The sequence below is a fragment of the Ahaetulla prasina genome, chromosome 9, assembly GCF_028640845.1.
Source record: "Ahaetulla prasina isolate Xishuangbanna chromosome 9, ASM2864084v1, whole genome shotgun sequence".
Lineage (NCBI taxonomy): Eukaryota > Metazoa > Chordata > Lepidosauria > Squamata > Colubridae > Ahaetulla > Ahaetulla prasina.
The window spans coordinates 3,359,799-3,382,333 of record NC_080547.1 but is presented as its reverse complement, the minus strand read 5'-3'; the positions used below and the strand labels follow the sequence as shown (position 1 = coordinate 3,382,333).

The 22,535-nt window shown below is 45.5% G+C and overlaps 1 protein-coding gene across 5 annotated transcripts in view; it reads left to right on the top strand.

The window, feature by feature from the left end:
- The window catches only part of TACC1 (transforming acidic coiled-coil containing protein 1), a 122,660-nt gene extending 101,016 nt beyond the window's left edge, over nt 1–21,644 (top strand). For 4 of the 5 annotated variants that reach the window (XM_058194481.1, XM_058194482.1, XM_058194478.1 and 1 more), the window contains 7 exons: nt 1,482–1,622; nt 6,249–6,325; nt 6,931–6,974; nt 10,174–10,334; nt 14,115–14,221; nt 16,021–16,141; nt 17,987–21,643. In XM_058194481.1, coding sequence (XP_058050464.1) covers nt 1,482–1,622; nt 6,249–6,325; nt 6,931–6,974; nt 10,174–10,334; nt 14,115–14,221; nt 16,021–16,141; nt 17,987–18,055 — 720 coding nt within the window. In that variant the 3' untranslated portion in view covers nt 18,056–21,643. Of the gene's footprint in view, nt 1–1,481; nt 1,623–6,248; nt 6,326–6,930; nt 6,975–10,173; nt 10,335–14,114; nt 14,222–16,020; nt 16,142–17,986 lie in introns of all 5 variants that reach the window. The other variant, XM_058194480.1, reaches the window with a different exon arrangement.
- The last annotated feature ends 891 nt before the right edge of the window (nt 21,645–22,535 follow it).

Genomic DNA, 22,535 nt, shown 5'->3' with positions numbered 1-22,535 from the left:
AAAGAAAAGGCCAAATGGCCCATTGCAAGGGGGGGAAAAAGGCACAAGAATTTGAGCATTGACTGCACTATCAATAAGACTCCAACCTGATAATGCACCGTTAGTAGAAATCTTCCATATGGCTACATAGCATTTCTACAGTAAAACTCTTGGACGGAAGCTTCTTGGGTAGATCTGTTGAACTCAGGAGTGTCAAACTCAAGGCCTGCGGGCCGCATCTGGCACGCGGGGGTGCTTAAATCTGGCCCGCGGGGCCAGCCTGGAAATATCAAAGGACCGGCCCACGGTGCCTCTGCCGGCCAAAACGGGCCGTGCGGTGGCCTCGCAAGGTCTCCATGAGACCTGTTTTTGACTTGGCCAAAAAATGGCAAAGTGCTGCAGGAGGCCGTCCAGGCTGAAAATGGGGTACAGAGAGGCCATGCATCCCACCCCCCACCCCCCCGTGCAGCGTTTTGGCCGGCAGGATGCTGCAGGAGGCGTCCGTCTCATTCGTCCCATCTCCCCGCTGCCCCATGGGAGGGAACTACAATGCTGATCCAGCCCTCGAAGAAATCCAGTTTGACACCCCTGGTTTAACTGGTGGTGAGGCAGGAGAAGCCAGGTGGAACTGAGAAAGGGCTGGTTGTATTCTGTTCTGACCAGTGGTGAAATCCAATTTTTTTTTACTACCGGTTCTGTGGGTGTGCCTTGGTGGGCGTGGCAGGGGAAGGATACTGCAAAATCTCCATTTCTGCCCCACTCCAGGGAAAGGATACTGCAAAATCCCATTCCCACCCCACTCCAGGGGAAGGATACTGAAAAATCCCCATTCCCTCCCCACTCCAGGAGAAGAATACTGCAAAATCCCCATTCTCACCCCAGTCCAGGAGAAGGATACTGCAAACTCCCCATTCCCTTCCCACTCCAGGGGAAGGATACTGCAAAATCCCCATTCCCACCCCACTCCAAGGGAAGGATACTACAAAATCTCCATTCCTCCGCATTCCAGGGGAAGGATACTGCAAAATCCCCATTCCCTCCCTACTCCAAGGGAAGGATACTTTAAAATCCAGGGGAAGGATACTTCAAAATCCCCATTCTCTCCCCACTCCAGGGGGAGGATACTTCAAAATCCCCATTCCCTCCCCACTCCAGGGGGAGGATACTTCAAAATCCCCATTCCCTCCCTACTCCAGGGGAAGGATACTTCAAAATCCAGGGGAAGGATACTGCAAAATCCCCATTCCCTCCCCATTCCTGGGGGAAGGATACTGCCAAATCGTCATTCCCTCCCCACCTCTGGGAGAAGGATATTGTAAAATCTCCATTCCCACCCCACTCTGGGGCCAGCCAGAGGTGGTATTTGCCGGTTCTCCAAACTATTCAAAATTTCCACTAACGGTTTTCCGAACTGCTCAAAATTGCCGCTACCGGTTCTCCAGAACCTGTCAGAACCGGCTGGATTTCACCCCTGGTTTTGACTCTTGTCTTTCTTTCCGCAGAGTAATCCTGAAGTTTGTTCTATGGAAAAGGCTCCTGGAAGTGCACCAGGCAGCACGACAGGAGGCGGTGAAAGCCCCCTGGATGCCATTTGCCTCAGTGAATCCGATAAGACAGCAGTTCTGACTCTGATCAGAGAAGAGGTAACAGCCTGGTGATTTAATGTTTGTAATTTGGGGGCTCTTCTCTAGATGGTGCAACATTTTTAAAAGGCGCTTGTTCAATAGGCATTGGGACAAGCAAAGTGCTCCCTTTTTAAAAAGGAAAAAACTCTTGCATGTTTCGGAGACTTAACATGAGCTGTTTTAAAGGTTGCCCCACACATTCCGGGTGGATCTATGGATGCATGGCATCCTTGTTCTGCTTCACCCGGCCAAAGAATCACAAGCGGCCTTCAATTGCAGGTTGGGACAAAAATGGAAACGGGTTTCACCTAATCAGTTTCAATCAGCTCATTAAATATTCTTACATTATTCCTGGTGACTTTAGTGGCTCAGCTTTTTGGAAGGTGTTGTGGTCCGCCAGCAGCCCACGGAGCTGGCCACGGAGTCAGACAGCGGTGAGGCTGAGGTGAGGCCAGGGCCATCGGGGAGTGAGGTGAGGACTCCAGAGCCTCCAGAGACTGATAGTAGTGAGGCAGAGGGACAGGAGGAGCCTGTTCCTAATGCACGCATGAGAAGAGCTGCCAGAAGGCAAGAGCAGCTCAAGCAGAGAGGACAACTCGGGAGTAGGGCCAAGAGATGATTGGCCCCTCCCATAAGGCTTAAAACAGACCAGCAACGGCGTTTCAGCTTTGCCGGAAAACAGCGTTGGCAGCTTCATCTTCTTCGTCTACGTCTTGCATTTTTTTTTGTATCGGTGTCTTCTGAACGTTTGCCAAGAAAGGCCTTTGGCAGTTTGCCTAATTGGACCAAGGTTTGCGATAGGACTGAGGAATTTGTATTGGGAGGAATTTGCTTTAATTTAGTTGAACTACGCTGAAAATGAAGTCATTCTCAGCTGTGCGAATAAAGTTTGTTTGTTTTTTCACTGACTGAGTTTCCTACTTGGGTCTGGGTCACAATAGAAGGTATCGCTTGTGGGAACGTTATGGTTCCAGACTGATGGCTCTCTTGACCTCACCTCTGTCTCTGCCATTCCTACAGCAGAGGTCGGCAACCTGCGGCTCTGGAGCCGCATGTGGCTCTTTCATCCCCCTGCTGCGACTCCCTATTGCTCAAAATATGCATCACAACCGCCAGTGTGTGACACCCACCAGCACGTGATTTATTGAGCTTTTCAGCCCAACTTTTTTTTTTCAGAGTTCAAAATGTTTTTGTTGCATGCAGAATTAAAAACGTGTTTTCTCTGTAGCAGGTCACTGATTTCATAAACACAGCACGCTATAGTTTTTTTTTTTTTAATGTATAGCATAAAGGTAAAAAGTGTTGTATGCAGTGTTATCTTCATTTTAGTTGTCAAAAGGGTTTTGTGGCTCCCGGTGTTTTCTTTTCTGTGGGAAATGGGTCCAAATGGCTCTTTGAGTGTTTAAGGTTGCCGACCCCTGTCCTACAGTATCAAAGAATAGAATAGAATAGAATAGAATAGAATAGAATAGAATAGAATAGAATAGAATAGAATAGAATAGATTTTTTTATTGGCCAAGTGTGATTGGACACACAACAAATTTGTCTTGGTGCAGATGCTCTCAGTGTACATAAAAGAAAAGATACCTTCATCAAGGTACAACACTTACAACACTTAATAATAGTCATAGGGTACAAATAAGCAATCAGGAAACAATCAATATAAATCGCAAGGATACAGTAACAAAGTTACAATCATACAGTCATTACATGACCTAAGCTTAACTCACAGAATCATCTATTGTAATGTCCTTCCTGTTAAAGACTACTTCAGCTTTAATTGCAATAATACTAGAGCAACTAATAGATTTAAACTTAATGTCAACCGCTTTAATCTAGATTGCAGAAAATACGACTTCTGTAACAGAATCATCAGTGCTTGGAATACTTTACCTGACCCTGTGGTCTCTTCCCATAATCCTAAAAGTTTTATCCAAAAACTTTCTACTATTGACCTCACCCCATTCCTAAGAGGACCATAAGGGGCGTGCATAAGCGCACAAACGTGCCTACCATTCCTGTCCTATTGTTTTTCTTTTCTTCTTCCTATATATATGCTTATACCTCCTTATATTTACTCATGTATGTGTTTATATACTATATAATCTTTTGTATGATACCCACATATATTGTTGTGACAAAATAAAATAAATAAATACAGTCATAAGTGGAAGGAGATGGGTGGTGGGAATGATGAGAAGATTAACAGTAGTGCAGATTTAGTAAATAGTTTGACAGTGTTGTGGGAATTATTTGTTTAGCAGACTGATGGTGTTTGAGAAGAAACTGTTCTTGTGTCTAGTTGTTCTGGTGTGCAGTGTTCTTTCTATAGCCTCGTTTTGAGGGTAGGAGTGGAAACGTTTATGTCCAGTATGTGAGGAGTCTGTAAATATTTTCACAGCCCTCTTTTTGACTTGTGCAGTATACAGGTCCTCAATGGAAGGCAGGTTGGTAGCCATTGTTTTTTTCTGCAGTTCTAATGATCCTCTGAAGTCTGTGTCTGTCTTGTTGGGCTGCAGAACCAAAGGCTGGAAAGGAGAACTGCATGCAGCCTAGGACTTGGAACTGGAGTATATTTGGCAGAGAATAGGAGCTCCTTGGATGAGCAAATCATCCATCATCTTTGAATTGTTTTGAGCTGACAAATAGTTTTTGGAACATTGTCAGAATTCTTCAGGACTGGGGGAGATAATACTTCTTACAAATATTCTAGAAACTTGATATCCTGCCCAGGGGTGGTATTCACTTACCTTCGCTACTGGTTCGCAAATGTGAGCGTGCCCCGGATGCGCAGAGCCTTCCGTGCATGCGCAGAGGGTCAAAAATGGGATGTGATGACGTCTGGGTAGGTGGGCGGAACCTCCCACAGCCGCTGCTACAGGTTTGCCCGAACTAGATAGAACGGGCTGAATACCACTACTGATCCTGCCCTATAGAACAGGGGTCTCCAACCTTGGTCCCTTTAAGACTTGTGGACTTCAATTCCCAGAGTCCCTCAGCCAACAAAGCTGACTGAAGAACTCTGGGACTTGAAGTCCACAAGTCTTAAAGGGACCAAGGTTGGAGACCCCTGCTATAGAATTAGGATTTTCAACCTCCCTGTTTCTTTATTTCAGACTTCCTGCTTCACTTTGACAATCAGGGAGAAGTCCTCCTTAGAACTGGGGCCAAAATTCAGTTCTATCCTTGAGGACTGAAAGCTGATGTCAAAATTAGCCAAAGATATCAAAAAACTGTTAGCAGTTTGACACTAATGGAGCACGGACCTATCAGCTATCTTCTAGTTTTAACTGAGATGACTTACAATGTGCTGATACTTTTAATTAAGAAACATCCTCTGGTAACCAGACGAGACGTTTCACCATTTATTTATTTATTTTATTTTATTTGTCAACAAATAAAAGAAATCAAGTAACAGAGTAGACAGACACAGCCATGGACACATGAAAAAAATTTGGCACAAAAATAAAAGATATAAATTGGCAAAACATAGCCATAAACACATAGAATGAATACATACAAATGGGGACAGTAGGACAGGGATGGTAGGCACGCTGGTGCGCTTATCCACGCCCCCTTAGGGACCTTTTAAGAAACATGAAAGGTCCACGGTAGACAGTTTACGGTAAAAGCTATGGGGATTAGAGAGACTAACAACAGGATCAGGTAGAGTGTCCCAGACATTTACTACTCTATTGCAGAAGTCATCTTTCCTACAATTAAGATTAGAGCGAATTACATTGAGTTTAAATCTATTGATGGCCCTTGTGTTATTATGGTTGAAATTGAAGTACTCATTTACAGGTAGAACGTTTTGGTAAATAATCTTATGAACTAAACATAGGTCGAAACGTAGACGACGTAGTTCGGCGCTTTCTAGACCTAAGATTTCAAGCCTGGTGGGATAGGGAATTTTATTTCGAGCAGAAGATTTGAGAACTCTCCAAGTAAAATACCTCTGGACCCTCTCTTATGTAATGATGTCTGAAATACAGTGAGGGTTCCAGGCAGGTGAATAGCAATCAAGGATAGGTCTGGCAAAGGTTTTATATGCTCTAGTTTGGAGTACAGCGTTACCAGAGAGAAAACTTTGTAAAATAAGATCGACAACTCTTAAAGCCTTTTTTGCAATGATGTTACAGTGAGTTCTGGGACTTAGTCTTCTGAAATGAGTACTCCTAGGTCCTTGACAGAGTGTAGGTCAACTATCATCTGGCAGACCGTCCCTAAACAGGCGTGTCTGCCCATAACTTACATCATATCTAGATATTCTGGAATGATTAAAAAAAATGGTAGCCTGGCCATTTTTTTTTGCAGAGAATGCATCTCTTCAACTAAATTGTGTTGTAAATGTTGTACCTTGATGAACGTATCTTTTCTTTTCTTTTATGTATACTGAGAGCATATGCACCAAGACAAATTCCTTGTATGTCCAATCACACTTGGCCAATAAAATTCTATTCTATTCTATTCTATTCTATTCTAAAGGTCAGGCAGAATCCACAGGTGTATTTGCAGGTGACAGAACTGAAATACCACTGCATCACAATATGGTATCTCCTCCTCACCTCCCCCCCGCCTCCCGATAGCTTCACCACATTTCTTCTCCAAACTAATAGATGCATTTTATATTCATATTTTTAGATTATATCTAAGGAAATCGAAGCCAATGAATGGAAGAAAAAATATGAAGGAAGTCGACAGGAAGTTTTGGAAATGAGGTAAAACAACTCAGCACGGCTAATTCCATATAGTTTCGGATTGCTTACAAGCGTGCAGTCACAGATCACTATGGAAACCTCATGTGGATTGAAAGACTCATTTATTAACTGAGTTAATAGAGACTATTAACCGAGCCACGATGGCACAGTGGTTAGAATGTAGTACTGCAGGCTACTTCTGCTGACTGCCAGCTGTCAGTAGTTTGGCAGTTCTAATCTCAAGGTTGACTCGGCCTTCCATCCTTCCAAGTTCGGTAAATGAGGACCCAGATTGTTGGGGGCAAGAGGCTGACTCTGTAAAACCGCTTAGAGAGGGCTGTAAAGCACTGTGAAGCAGTAGATAAGAGTTACTGCTATTAATTATATTAAGGAATTTACAATACAGTCAGTTGTTGTCAGGTGCAAAAAGTCAGGAGCCAGGATAGAGTTCAAAAGAACTACTAGTTTATTTCATTCATACACAAGAATCTGAACTACTAACGGTCAAGGTGAATTGGCACCTGATAAGTCAGGTGACTTTGGGGTGATGGGGGTGGATTTTGGTCTCTTATGGGAGCATAGAGACTCCAAACTGATGCATATCTTTACTTCTGTTTCCTCTTTAGGAAGATTGTGGCTGAATATGAGAAGACAATTGCACAGATGATAGGTAAGCCGCTGATAAAGGCCAGGTGTTCACTTGCAAATTACTGGAAGGAACAAATAAGGAAGCCAGCATGTTCAAGTTTATGCCAGCCTGCAAACTTTCAGCCCAATAGTTGTTTTAGAGCAGTGGTTCTCAACCTTTATAGTGCTGCGGCCCCTTTTAATACAATTCCCCACGATGTGGCGAACCCAACCGTAAAATTATTTTCATTTTGAATCGATCGCGCCTGAAGCCGTATTGGCTAGCGATCTGAACTGCTTGCGATTGCCTTGAGGACGGAGGCATTAAAGCGGAGACTCCTCCCCTATTAAGTTTATCGCGCCTGAAGCCAGATTAGGCTAGCGATTGGGAGTGATTGCAGCTGGCTTGAGAGGGAGACATCAGAGCAAAGATTTCTCTCTTTTTTAATTCGTCGCGCCTGAAGCCGAATTCGGCTAGCGATTTGAAGAGCCTGCAGCTGGCTTGTGGAGTCAACCATTGGAGCGCGATTCTTCGACTCGCAAGTATACCTCCCATATTTGCGATGGTCTTAGGCGACCCCTAGTAAATCGTCATTCGACCCCCAACGGGGTCCCGACCTACAGGTTGAGAACCGCTGTTTTAGAGCTTCTTCTTGTGCTTGTGGAGTGTCTTCTCTAGTTTTCATAACGTGCAGAAAATGGAGAGAGTAGACAACAATTATTTATATTTGTGATATCTTGGCTGTAGATTCTGTAGGTGGACTACAAATAGGAGACAGAGCCAAGAGTAGCAAATAGAATAGAATAACAGAGTTGGAAAGGACCTGGGAGGTCTTCTAGTCCAACCCCCTGCCCAGGCAAGAAACCCTACACCACTTCAGACAAATGGTTATCCAACATTTTCTTAAAAACTTCCAGTGTTGAAGCATTCACAACTTCTGCAGGCAAGTCGTTCCACTGATTAATTATTCTCACTGTCAGGAAATTTCTCCTTAGTTCTAAGTTGCTTCTCTCCTTGATTAGTTTCCACCTATTGCTTCTTGTTCTACCCTCAGGTGCTTTGGAGAATAGTTTGACTCTCTCTTCTTTTTAAGATGCATGGACTTCGACTCCCAAAATTTCCCAGCCAGCAAATGATGATGGGGTGGAGAAAAACAATCTGCTCCAATCAAAGATAGAGGGTTTTTTTCCCCTTAAGTATAATTTAAGAACTTTGCCTAAGACTTTGAGCGCATGACTCAAACTGCATATTACCAGCTTTTTTCAGGTGGTATGTACTTGGATTGCTCATATTTGCAAACGAAAACATATCCTGTGCTCTGTTGGTCAAGTAGAATAGAATAGAATAGGAATAGAATAGAATAGAATAATAGAATAGAATAGAATAGAATAGAAAATATGGAATAGACTAGACTAGACTAGACTAGACTAGACTAGACTAGAATAGAATAGAATAGAATAGAATAGAATAGAATAGAATAGAATAGAATTTTTTATTGGCCAAGTGTGATTGGACACACAAGGAATTTGTCTTGGTGCATATGCTAGTAATACAGGTGAAGTACTAAACGTAGAGTACAAAGAGATCCTGTCGTTTGGACAAAATTTTTTTGAGGAACTCCATTAAAAAACCTATCTTTAGCCACTGCTTTTTATATGTTCCTCTCAGATTGTGGAATTAAAGTGGAAGAAATTCCTAGCTTGTGGATGAGCAACTTATACCTCCAGCATCACCATTGCACCTGATGGGGCTAAATATTTTGCATTCTTTTCTCCCTGGTGTGTGTGTGTGTGTGTGTGTGTGTGTGTGTGTGTGTTAATGGACAAAACCAGTACTTAATTCTTGTAAAAGCTGGAGGCACCAACCAAATTCCTTAGAATCTGAAATTCTGATATATATTTCTGTTTTGAGGGTGATTTGATCAGTGGAGCCAGGGGTCTCCAACCTTGGCAACTTTAAGACTTGTAGACTTCAACTCCCAGAATTCCTCAGCCAGCTTTGCTTTGCTGGCTGAGGAACTCTGGGAGTTGAAGTCCACAAGTCCTAAAAGAGCCATGTTTGCAGACCCCTAGGTGGAGCAGCATGTTGGCCTAATGGTGAAAATGCTCGACTCCCACTTGGGAGGTCGAGAGTTCAATTCTAGGTCGTGGCAGATATTTCTCTCTTAGGGCACAAAATAAAACTACCTACTACAAACTCCGCATGGTGTCAGGAAGGGCATCCGGCTGGTAAACCCTTCGCTCCATCCACCCACCCACCTCCGGCTCTACCTCAAATTAAGGGATTACAGGGTTCTAAAAAGGGAGGAGGTGTTTTTTTTTTTTAAAGTTTGATTTGCAGGGTAAAACCCCCCTCTTTTCCAGCGCAGCCACCAGATGTGATGGATTTTCCCTTCCGGAATTCTCAGCAACGGCCCTATAGGTCTACAAATGGGAAGTCAAAGTCCACACACTTGAAGAATCCCTCCGTTTTGGAAGCCTAGCTTTAAACAGAAGTTTATTTATTTATTTTATTTGTCAAACACAACAGTATATATAAGTATTAGCATGAAATAACCATACAAATTGGATACAATTAAAGGGAACATTAGGACAGGAATGGTAGGCACGCTGGTGCTCTTATGCACGCCCCTTACGGACCTCTTAGGAATGGGGTGACGTCAATAGTAGATAGTCTACGGTTAAAGCTTTGGGGATTTTGGGAAGAGACCACAGAGTCTGGTAGTGCATTCCAGGCATTAACAACTCTGTTGCTGAAGTCATATTTTCTGCCGTCAAGATTGGAGCGGTTCACATTAAGCTTAAATCTATTGTGTGCTTGTATTGTATTGTTGTGATTGAAGCTGAAGTAGTCTTCGACAGGAAGGACGTTGTAATAGATGATTCTATGAGTTAAACTCAGATCATGTCGAAGGCGGCGGAGTTCTACATTTTCTAAACCCAGGATTTCAAATCTGGTGGCATAAGGTATTTTGTTGTGATCAGAGGAGTGGAGAACTCTTCTTGTAAAAATATTTTTAAGTTTTGCCTCTTAAAAACCCTGAAAGCTCTCCATAGGAAAATGTAGATTAAAATATATGGATTCTACCCCCTCTAGTGGCATCACGTTCCCTGCAACCCATAAAGGAAAATGCCTCCTGAAGATGAAAAGGAAGATTGCCGTCTCCTGCTCTGCTTGATGTCTCTTGGCTAAAGGCCTGTGGAAGCAGAGTTATCATTCCCCTTTGCCTTTGAATTCACAGAGGACGAGCAGAGAACCAACATGACGTCCCAGAAGAGTCTCCAGCAGCTGACGATGGAGAAGGAACAAGCGTTGTCTGACCTGAATTCGGTGGAGAGATCTTTGTCCGATTTGTTCAGGAGATACGAGAACCTCAAAGGAGTCCTGGAAGGTTTCAAGAAGGTGCAAAAAAAAGTCTCTCTTCCCCCCCCCCATGGGTTTTCCTTCACGGAAGTCCAGGGGTCTCCAGGGGTCTCCAGGGATGCACAATTTAAAGCAGGGGTCTCCAACTTTGGTCCCTTTAAGACTTGTGGACTTCAGTTCCCAGAGTTCCTCAGCCAGACAGCATTAATCACTCAGTGGTGAAATAGATTAGCTAAGTTTAGATTAGTTCTGTCTTGTGCTAAAAGCGAAACTGGGGCTTTCGGGCTGTGAGCAGAGCCATGAGGTCGATCAGTAATCAGGTAAGTGGCTTAGACTCTTTTAAAAGGAGTTTTTCTACATGTTTTCTACAGAAAACATGTTTTTTAAGGTTCTGCTGATGAGGAACTCAGGTGAGATCCCCAGAGTAGCCTTTAATTTTAATCTTAATTTTTAAGTTTAAAGGCTGCCGATCTCAGCTGAGGAGCGGGATCCTCAAAGGCTTTTTTTTACTTTTAAAGGAAGGTTTTGGCTGTAGCAAAACCGGCTTTTAAAAGTAAAAAAAAAAAAACCCTCTGCTGATGGTGCGGCTCAGCAGAGGCAGGGGGGCGGGGCCAGGGATTTTTGCTACCGGTCCTCCGAACCAGCAGCCGCCATCGCTACCGGATCGTGCGATCCCCTCCGATCCGGGAGCATTTCACCCCTGCTTTAAGACTTGTGGACTTCAACTCCCAGAGTTCTTCAGCCAGCTTTGCTGACTGAGGGACTCTGGGAGTTGAAGTCCACAAGTCTTAAAGGGACCAAGGTTGGAGACCCCTGATTTAAAGCCCCCTACCCAGTGTATTGGTTGCACGCAGTCTTCTAAACTCCCAGCCAAAAATATTGTTTTTGAAATGACAAAAACATGGGGTGCAGCAGTCACATTAGGTGTTCTTGATGGATTGAATTGAATTTGAACTAAGTTTTAATTGCAGGAGATTAAATGTGGGTTTTGTACCAATCCCCTTTCTGTTTATCCTGGTCTTATATACCTTCTTGGCAGGGGTGAAATGTAAAATTTGTTACTACCGGTTCTGTGCACGTGGCTAGGTAGTGGGGGGGTAATATGACTGGGTGGACATGGCCAACTTTTTTTTTTTTACTTTTAAAAGCATTTTTTCTACAACCTCTGACCGAAGAGGCTGTAAAAAAAATGCTTTTGAAAGGCTCCTCTGACGATCCCAGCTGAGTTGCCTGATCGTCAGAGGCTTTTCTTTTCTTTTAAAAGCATTTTTTGGGGGGAACCTTTAAAAGAAAAAAAATGATCTCTAATGATGAGGCAACTCAGTTGGGATCGCCAGAGGAGCCTTTTAAAATATTTTTTTCTACAACCTCTTCGACCAAAGAGGTTTTAAAAGCCTCTGACAATCCCAGCTGAGCAGCGCAATTATCAGAGGCTTTTTTTTAACTTTAAAAAGCATTTTTTCAGCCGAAGAAAAAATGCTTTTAAAAGTAAAAAAAAAAAACCAACCTCTGATGATCACGCAGCTCAGCTGGGAGGGGGACAGTGATTTTTGCTATCGGTTCTCCAAACCCCCCGCCACCATTGCTTCCGAATCAGACGATCTGGTCCGAACCGGGAGCATTTCACCTCTGCTTCTTGGAGACTGTCCTTATGAACATTGTTGTCTAAAGTTATCAAGTCGATGGAGAGGAATTGTGGCCCACTGCTAAAGAGTTAGCTTTGCATCGTTGCTTCTTCTGCTGTACCAATCAGGCAATGAGAAACAACTCTACCACAGAACTTCTATCTGTTAGGACAGTATTGGTGAACCTTTTCAACACCCAGTGCCGAAACGGGAGTGCGCATGCAGAAGAGCAGCCGTCCCGGTGCGCATGCATGTGCCAGGAAGATAATTTTCCGGTTTCCAGCACACACACACGTGCCCTGGCCAGCTGATCTTTGTGCGTGCATGCGTGCCAAAAACCAGAAGAATATCTTCCCAACACGTGCATGCGCTTTTCCGGTTTCCGGTTTCCGACACTCCCATGCGCATGAAAACAAGCTGACTGGTGTGCCAGAACCCAGAAGAGCAATGGGTGATAGCTCGTGTGCCCGGAGAGCTGGCTCTGTGCGCCATCTCCAGCACACATGCCGTAGATTCACCATCAAGCTGTTAGTAGAATCAATATGAGATAAGATAAAACAGATAGGTTTGGTTCACACATCAATTCACACGTTACCAAAATACAATCTGTAGAATAAACCAAGTTAGATTCCTCCATCGAATGTAATGTGCCAAAACAAATCGCCACTGTTTCTAATGGATGGTTCCAGGACATCTAATGTTCCTCCCACCTTAAGGAGAAATGGTTATATGATAGGTCTGGAAAGAAAGAGAGATCTTTCCCTCCACACTTGCCTTCTGTTGTGCCTGCACCCCCTGAGCCGGGCCTGCTGCCAGAAAGTGACTTGGACAGTGAGGGGGAAGGGCCGTCAGGGCTTACCTCGGGAGCACCGGCTTCTCTGGCTCAGCTCCAGGAGCCAGAGACATGCCAGGTGGAAGAGATAACGAGGCCTCCGTGTCCTGAGTCTTTCCCCCCCCCAGGCCACACCTTCAGACCCAGCTGATGGCAATCAGGCCTGGCTGGACCCTAGGTTTCGTAGGCAGGAGAGGAGGGAACAACAGAAGCAGGGGTGGGGCAGGCCTAGGAAGTGCTGAGTCATGGAGCCACACCCCACAGGATATAAAAGGCAGCAAGAGCTGCTATGTCTCTTTGTAACAGGCAAATCCACTGATTAAGAGCTGAAGTTTGTTTCTGAGTGACTCACCAGCGTCGTGGAAGATAATAGAGGCTCTTGGCAGACGCTGGCTATTCTGCTGCCAGAGCTGATAATGCTGGCTAATTAAGCCATCACTCGGACGGAGGCGAGGGAGGACACAACACCTTCTCTGTGTTAAGATCCCATTTTCTTGAATCATTGGTTGAAGGTCTTGAAGTAGAACTTGCAAGGAGCAACTCTGTCCCAACTCCAAAATGTGATTTGTTGGCTTTTTGTAGTGGGTGAACTAAGCACTGTGGTTTCTAAGCCACGGTTCCAGAGGTGGGTTTTGCATATTTTTAGCACCGGTTCGCTGCATGTACATACGTGCCTTCTGCGCATGTTCATGCACCTTCCTCTCGGCTTGCTCAGCCACAGTTGGGTCAGGCGCTGTGAGAATAAACAAGCCAACTTGGGTTTTGTTTCCGATAATGATGTCTTTTATTGGGTCTGCTATACAAACTGGGTCTCAGTAAAAGTCGAGGTCTCTCTCTATAAAGTCAGCGTTGAAAGCTTCTGCCTCTCAGCCCCTTTTAAACATTCCGCACTGCTCAGGCCCCGCCTCATGGCTGAACTGCTCCGTTGATTGGACGCCCGGGTGCCCTCTCCCTCCTCGTCTGACAGCCTCAGCTGCCACGTCATCTGCTAAATCCCGGAACTAAAGCAGCTCTTCCTAACGCCCAGCCCTCATCTCCCTCTATCCCGGCCATCGGTGTGCAGATTCCTTTCTCATGCTTGCCAAACGCAGATCCCTGCAGCCCTCAAACAAGTCCTTGATATGTCATCCCTTACGGGTTGCTCCCACGATCCGGATTCCTGTAGCGTCATGTGTTGAGCCGGAGCTGGGCTCAACACTTCTGCCCATGTCCCCAGCCTTGAAAACGTGGCTAAATTGGACGACATAGAGCCTGGGTGGGTGAGCGGACCCAACCGTGGTTGCCACTACCGGTTCACCTGAACCGTCCGAATACCACCACTGCACGGTTCATAGCCAAGTTGAGCTTTTCTTTTTCTTCCAGAATGAAGACGCCTTGAAGAAGTGTGCTCAGGATTATCTCAACCGGGTCAAGCAAGAGGAGCAGCGCTATCAGGCTTTGAAAATCCATGCGGAGGAGAAATTAGACAAGTAAGACCAATGAATGCACTTTCCCTGCATCATGCCAATCTGTCTATGCAATCTGTCGTGTCCCACTCCCCCTCTGACTACCGGGTCAAGGAAGCCCGTATCAAACGTGGCAACGAAGCCTCTGCAGCTTGCCAAGTTCCTTCGAGGTTTATCAGGGCAGGCAGGAGTCCAAGTTGTGACTTCAGCGATAGAGTCCGATATCAGCAAACTAGATGAGACTTTGCTTGACTCAAGGTTGGAATGCCACAAGCAGGTCCTTTATATAGGCTGTGGGGTGTGGTTCCATGACTCAGCATTTATCCAGGCCTGCCCCTCCCTTCCTTCTGCTGGCGTCGCCTCTCAGATCTCCGGAAAAGAGGATGCTCCCACTTTGAATTCTCTTCAGCTGGATCTGCTGTCAGTAATTCCAGCACGTGGCTGGCTTCCTGCTCACACGTTGTAGGAGTGAAGTTTATCGGGCTTGTCTGTTCACTCCTGATCTCCACTCCGGGCATGGGGCCAGGGCCAGGGGCTGGAGGCATGACAGGCCGTTCATGTTCATTATCAGACTCTGAGTCTGATAACAGGCCCGGGTGGAGACGGGAGGGGCCCGGCTGAGGAGAGGAGGGAGGACGAGGCACAACAGGAGCTGTGGCATAGCACTGATGATGTTACCTAGCTGAGTGACAAAACGTCTGCAAGTTTCAGAGAGCGCCAAGGAGCCCTCGTGTCAACCCTGAGCTATATTCTCCTTTATTAGTTATTTCCGGTTTGCATGCTTTCCCCTTAATTCCTCTCCCATGACCCAAAGAAGGCCAGTGGTTTGATGTTACACTTGAACTGGGAATGGGATACAAATAATCCTCAATTTAAGACCATAATTGGAATCAGAACTTCTGTTGCTAAGTGATGCAGTCCAGTGGTGAAATCAGAACCAGTTTGCTACCGGTTCGGCGGCTGCGCATACACTCTGTGTGCCAAACATACACTCTCTACATGCAGGCACAGTGTGCTCCATACACCAAATGCGAGGTGTGCGTGCGCACATGCGCAGTGCACGCCAAAAGGAGGCATGGCAAGGAAGAAAAGTAGAACAGCGTGCATGCGGGGGAAAGTAAAAAAAAAAAGGTTCTGACGATCGTGCGGCTCAGCTGTGATCGTCAGAGCCTTTTTTTTTTTTTTTACCTTTGAAAAGCATTTTTTACAACCTGTTCCTACCATTTGGGCGGGAAAAACAAGCAAGCCGTAAAGAAGCGGGCAACCGGGCAATTGGATGGTCATGGGTGGCGGTTGGTGTACAGACCAGTGGGCAGGGATTTTTGCTCCTGGTTCTCCGAACCACCCACTGCCATCGCTACCGGCTCGGCCGATCCAGTCCAAACCGGGAGCATTTCACCATGATACCTTGGTACTTATCATTAATTGGTTTCAGGAGGCATGAGGAGTACCAAAAACAATAAAGTATCAAACAAACTTGTCCCATAAGGAATAATGCACTGAGTCACAAAGCAGCCGACACAAATTCTAGCTTGTGCATTGAGTACCAAACAAACAACGAGTTCCAGGACAAAAATGTTCATGGTAAAATAGGTTGAGTACCAAATTCAAGGAGTTTCAAAGCAGTTGTGTACTAAGGTACCGCTGTATTCAATAAATTATGGAATTTATTTTTATACCTATTCCCTCTCTCTGTCTCTCTGCCTCTCTCTCTCTCTCTCTCTCTCTCTGTCTGTCTCTGTCTGTCTGTCTCTCTCTCTCTCTGTCTGTCTATCTCTCTGTCTCTCTTTTTGTACTTCTGGGCCCCCTCCCCTTTCTTCCAGAGCCAATGAAGAAATTGCTCAGGTCCGTACTAAGGCCAAAGCTGAGAGTGCAGCTCTCCATGCTGGACTTCGAAAAGAACAAATGAAGGTTGAGTCTCTTGAAAGGACCCTCCAGCAGAAGGTAATTCTTCCCCGTCCCTTTTCATTTCTTTCGCTTGCTTTTCCCACTGGAGAAAATTGTTTGAAATTCACCCGACGTTTCTCCTGGAATTGAGTACAAATGATAACTATTGTAGTTCAGAAGATTCAGCCTTGACGGGACCGGACCACCTCACGCAGACCTAAAGGGGTTGAATCATTCACATTTTTCCTTCTTGTTGTTAGCTTTTGTGTATGTGCATGTGCATTGTTGTGTCCGTCCAACAAATTAACGCTCAAAAGAGGGAGATTTCCATTGCTTCCCCAGCAGATTCCCACGAGGAAACTCAATGGGGAAGCCAGTAGGAAGTCGAAAGTTGTTCCTGCTTTCACTGAATCTGAATCAGAATCAGAAACACTGCTTTTTGGCTACCCTTGGTCAGTCAATTTCTCTATTTAGCTAAGGAAATGTCTCTGAAACAATGACCCAAGGAGACATAGGTTATTATTATTTACTTAAAGATTAAGAAACTTGCCCTATAACTGACTTACTGAGGAATCCAGTTGCATTCATCTGAAACTTTAGATGGGAGCTGCTTTGGTTTCTAAATCTCTGACGGGTTGGTGTATTTTTCATCTACACTTCCTGTTTAATGTATCACATGAATAAATACAGACCAGTGGTGATGTCGTGTCCCACCCCCACTCTGACAAACGAGTCAAGGAAGTCCATAACAAACTTGGCAACGAAGCCTCTGCAGCTTGCCAAGTTCCTTCGAGGTTTATCAGGGCAGGCAGGAGTCCAAGTTGTGACTTCAGTGATAGGGTCCAATATCAGCAAACTAGATAAGACTTTGCTTGACTCAAGGTTGGAATGCCCAAAGCAGGTCCTTTATATAGGCTGTGGGGTGTGGCTCCATGACTCAGCATTTATTCAGACCTGCCCCACCTCTCCTTCTGCTGGCATCGCCTCTCAGATCTCCAGAAGCGAGGGTCCACCCATCCTAAATTGTCTTCAGCTGGATCTGCTGTCAGCATCTGGGAAAGGGAGGGGTCAGAGGGAGTAGGCCAGAGTAATTCCAACACCTGGCTGGCTTCCTGCTCTGAAGGCTGAGCCAAAGGAACAGACGCTGTATGAGTGAGGTTTATCGGACTTCTCCTTTCACTCCTTGAATCCTCTCCGGCCATGGGGCCAGGGCCGGGGGCTGGAGTCATGACAGGCCGTTCATCTTCATTATCAGACTCAGAGTCTGATAAAAGGCCCGGTTGGAGACGGGAGGGGCCTGGCTGAGGAGAGGAGGGAGGACGAGTCACAACAGGTGAAATCTGAAATGGTTTACTACCGGTTTGCTGGCTGCGCATGCGATCTGCACACACGCATGCGCAGTGCGCACCACGCACCAAATGTGAGGTCTGCGCACGTAGAGCACGCCAAAAGGAGGCATGGGGTAAGTAGAACAGCGCACGGGGTGGGGGTGGGGTTGATCAGCTCTGGTATGCGATCTTTTTTTTTTTTTACTTTTAAAAGCATAGGTTGTAAAAAAAATGCTTTTAAAAGTAAAAAAAAAGGCTCTGATGATCACGCGGCTTCTCTGAACCATCCACTATCGCTACCGGATCGGCCAAACCGGTCCGAACCGGGAGCATTTTTCGCAGTTCGAATCTCACCAGGCTCAAGGTTGACTCAGCCTTCCATCCTTCCGAGGTGGGTAAAGTGAGGACCCAGATTGTTGGGGGCAAGAGGCTGTAAACCGCTTAGAGAGGGCTGTAAAAGCACCGTGAAGCAGGATATAAGTCTTAAGTGCTATTGCTATTGTTATCAGAGAAGGTTGTGTGTAATCAGCATTTCACTTCTGAGCTTTATGTATCCATTCACTTTATTTTCCAGAACCAGGAAATCGAAGAGTTGACCAAGATCTGCGATGAGCTGATTGCCAAGTTAGGAAAGACCGATTGATGACGTCACCATCATCATCATCTGGAGCACCATTCTTGGTTTTCTCCCTGCTGTCCGCCATATTTTCCAGCAAGCATCTTGCCTTATTTCCCCCCCCACAGAAATAACCTTTTCCCCTTTTACGGCAGCAAGAAAAAAGCACATGCTTCTGTGTCAAAGGTCTGCCGTCTGCAAGAGGAGCGACAATTGCCCCGTTTGTACTCATTTCCTGCCCTGGTGAACCTCCCTTGCCTGGTCAGTATTTTGCAGGCTCTCCTGACTGCATGAAGCCCAACGGATAGAAGGAGGGACACACAGGTTAACGATGGCGATAGCGTCGCACGGAAGGGTTCCTGCACTGCACTTGGTTGAGGCTGTGGCCCACAGTACCACAAGGACAGTCACCTACAGAGAGAGCAGTTTTTTTGGCAGCCGGCAAGCAAGAAATGCAGCTTAATTGACTACATGTTTCCCTGCATGCAACTAGCCTCATCCCAGCAAGGTCACAGATGGGATACGACTGCCTCTAAAAGCACAAGGGGGCAAAGCCAAGGCAGATGCCACTGTTCCTCAAGGGAGAATGCCCAGATGAAAATGGGATTGGCATTCGTTGAGAGCGTGGCCTCTTTGCAGTAGGCCACGGAGAAGAAGGAACTCACTCCCTGTCTTGACCGACACCAAGGAGCTGGAAGGCGCTTTGATTCATTACGCAAGAAATCCGTAAGCCCTAAAGGCAGCCTTCGTAGTCCCGAGGGGCCACGAGATGTGGGGGTTTTGAGTTTAGCGGTTATCCCAGATGTGGTGCTGCCAGCTTGGGGGCGTTTTAGATGCTGGGATCTGCCAATCTGAAAAGCACTTGGGACGAAGAAGTTAATATAAGGTGCCATAGGTCTTTTAAAGAGGTATAGCCAGCTGGATTGGGATTTGTCTTAGTGCAGGGGTCTCCAACCTTGGCAGCTTTAAGACTTGTGGACTTCAGCTCCCAGAGTTGAAGTCCACAAGTCTTAAAGCTGCCAAGGCTGGAGACCCCTGTCTTAGTGCACTTTAGGGCAATAGCACGAGTGTAGTGGTTCACAACTCACCTGAAGACAACACGCACAGAATGAACTTGAGTGAAGAAGAGAAACTGTCAGAAATCCCTAAAAGCACGCACACACACACACACACACACACACACACACAAATCCACACACACACACACACACAGCACAAACAATGACACGCACAGCCCACCCGTTCCTTGTGTTAGTAGTTTTTCTCTGTCCAGACAGAGGATGGAACGGAACTCAAACTCAAAGAAGTCATACCTCCTTGCGCCAACTGCTGATGACTAAACTCCTTCCTGGGCTTCATTCCCTGAGGATTTGATATTGTTTCGAAATCTAAAACAATTCACAAAGAACATTCCTCCCTCCCTCACTGCTCTCAGTTGAGATCATTAAAATGGATATCTGTCCAGGACCTGCAATGGTCCTGCGAGTTTTGCGATGATCCACAAATGTTGTTTATCAGTCAGGTCCTTGCTTTCAGGCTTGAGATCTTTTCACATTCTTCTCCATTTTTTGGGTGGAAGCCAGTTATAAGTGCATTAAGGAACTCAACAAAGTCAATACTTGGGAGAGGCCCCCCAAGTTGTCCTGGTCCAGATGTTGGAGCTGCCAGTCCCAGGATTGAGATTCGTAATTGCAACACATCTGCAAGATGCCATTCGGGGATGGCAGGCTGGTGTGAACATTTTGTTGTTTCATGTCAATGTTGGCTTCTTACATACTCTGGCTGTATCAAGTAAAGGATGGAGATTTTTTCTCTCTCTCTCTGCCTGCGGATTCAAAGGTAACCAGATGTTGAAATTCTTGGCACACAGATCCTCTCTGGCTATTCCACCTGGGCTAAATTCTGCCTGGAGTCCGGCTGTAGAAAGGGAGTTCCAGAGATCAGCCCATTTGTGGGTGGTTGTCTTAGTCACAAACGGAGAGGAGCTGCACTAGGGAACTGTTCAAAGCCATCGTGCATGGGGAGAAGAGCTCCATTTCCGGGGCCTACCAAAATGGTCCATATCTCCGTCTTGCAATTCCCAAACGTGTAAGGGCTTCGGGCCAAGTTGTTAACTCTTCCCTAGTGTTATGGTGACAATTTCCACAACTTCTAGTACTGGCTGGAAATAATTGGAATTGTAGTACAGCACATCTGCGGAGCATCTTCAGTAAGAAGCTTCTTGTCTTCAGAGATAAAGAGAATGAAATACATTTGACCAATAATATAAAACCTTCCTGAGTAGGAACTCCACTGTCAACCTTGCCTTTCTCTCTTGCAATGTCTCATGAGGTTAACTTTCAATTGAAACTCAATCTGCTCTTCTGCCCTTTGCTATCACACATCATCTACCAGGCTGTTGCCTCCCACTGAGATGCTATCATTGAACAGAGTTGAGATGTCATCAAAGGTTTAAGCCAGGCCAAATTCCTTGGATCCAGAGCGCTTGGGCTCAGGGTGTTTGGTGGAAAATCACGCTACGGAGCGATAATTGAATCTGGCACTACCGGGGATAGCATTGGCTTAACCGCATGTTGGATCTGGATCTAGGAACTTTAATTGGCCTCACCAGGCAATAGATTCTCGCCTGTGGAATCGCATTTGGAAGAGCTGTTTTGCTATAATTTTCGGAAGACCTGTTTTTCAGTTCCGATAAAACAGTGATCTTGCAAGTGATCGTAGTTTTATGGAGTTGCGTGCTTTATAGCAGCTGTCTTAGTGGGCCTCCTTCAACTGAGTCAGGGACGGAGATCTTGTGGCCTTCAAGAACTTCAATGGAGTTGCATCAACCCCAACTGGTCTGGGAATTGCACGCACATCTTGGCTACAAGTTTTTTTTTCCACCTTTGACTAAAGAAAGGAGGAACTAGAAAACCCAACGGTTGTTGTCCTGCAAGCAAAATCCTGCGTCTTCTTCCAGAGCTCTGTGGTTGTAACACCATCCTCCAGCTGTTGGCTGGATGCTCAGTGCTTGCACTTTTGTCTGTGGTGTGTTTTGTGCGGGTGGGGGGGGGAGTGTGTCTTCACACACACACTGTGCCAAATGCTCTCTGTTTTGTGCCTCAAGCATGCCACTAAAGGGTGGGCAAAAAAGATTCCTAAGGAATGGTATTATTAACTATAATATGGTTATTATAGTTTGTTCAGATATGAAAATTGTGTGCGCGTGCATGGGTGTGTGTGTATAATATATATATATATATATATATATATATATATATATATATATATATATATATATATATGTGTGTGTTTTCTGAGGTTTTCGCGGGTGTTTGTATGTAGGTATTTGGTTATTCGGGTTTTCTCCCGCGTAAAATTGGAGGTTTCTTGGCGATGTTTAAAATTGGAAGTGTCTTGTCTTGGCGACATTTCGACAAAGTCTCATTCGTCATCTTCAGGCTTCAGCTTCGTGTTTCTGGGAGCAATGTGTGATCGCAGCTGTTTCTTCCTTTTAACTGCTTTTAACTGCTTCCTTTTAACTGCTAGTGGGGGTTTCTTCTGCTGGGGGGGTTGCTTCTTCCTTTTAACTGCTAGTGGGGGTTTGCAGTTAAACTAGCAGTTAAAAGGAAGAAACAGCTGCGATCACACATTGCTCCCAGAAACACGAAGCTGAAGCCTGAAGATGACGAATGAGACTTCGTCGAAACGTCGCCAAGACACTTCCAATTTTACGCGGGAGAAAACCTGAATAACCAAAGACCTACATACAAGCACCCGCGAAAACCTCAGAATATATATCTATATCTATATGTATGTATAAATAAATGGATATAGTTCTATATAGTGCTGGGGTGTGGGTGTGTGATTGAAGTCTGTGGAACTGCTGCACCTCATGTGTGGCAAAACGCTACTCGGACTGGCTGCTAATTCTGCCACATCTTGGTCTACAACCGAACCTTCCACCAATCTATAATGTTTCCAAAACCATTTGAAAGATGAGCACTTGGCTTGATTGCTCATCCCACGTAGGTGTTGCACACGACCACTTCTCAGCCAGAAAGAAGCTGCGGGGTTTGTGCGGCAAACGCCCAGTTTGTTCCATAATCGTTCACGTTGACTGAAGTCGCCCCCATCTTACGCTCTTCTTCTTTTTGAGCTGTCTTCAAAACACCTTAAAGAGCTTCGGCCACTTAAAAGCACACAGCTGCAGCCCCCGTTAACTTGCAAGGGAGATTATAGGTTTCAAGATTTATCTTCTCGGTGAAGGTGCTAATGGAAAAGGTTGCTTACGTTTACCTGGAACTCTAAACTTCAGGTGCGAAAGGGAGAAGTTTTCATGGCTTGTTTTAGCCACCTTGGCCTCTTCCATATACCTTGTGATTGCAACTCCCAGAATTACATAGCCTTCTAAGGTGGGGGTCTCCAACTTTGGCAACTTTTAAGACTTGTGGACTTCAACTCTCGGAGTTCATTAGCCAGCAAAGCTTTCCTGAGGAACTCTGGGAATTGAAATCCACAAGTCTTA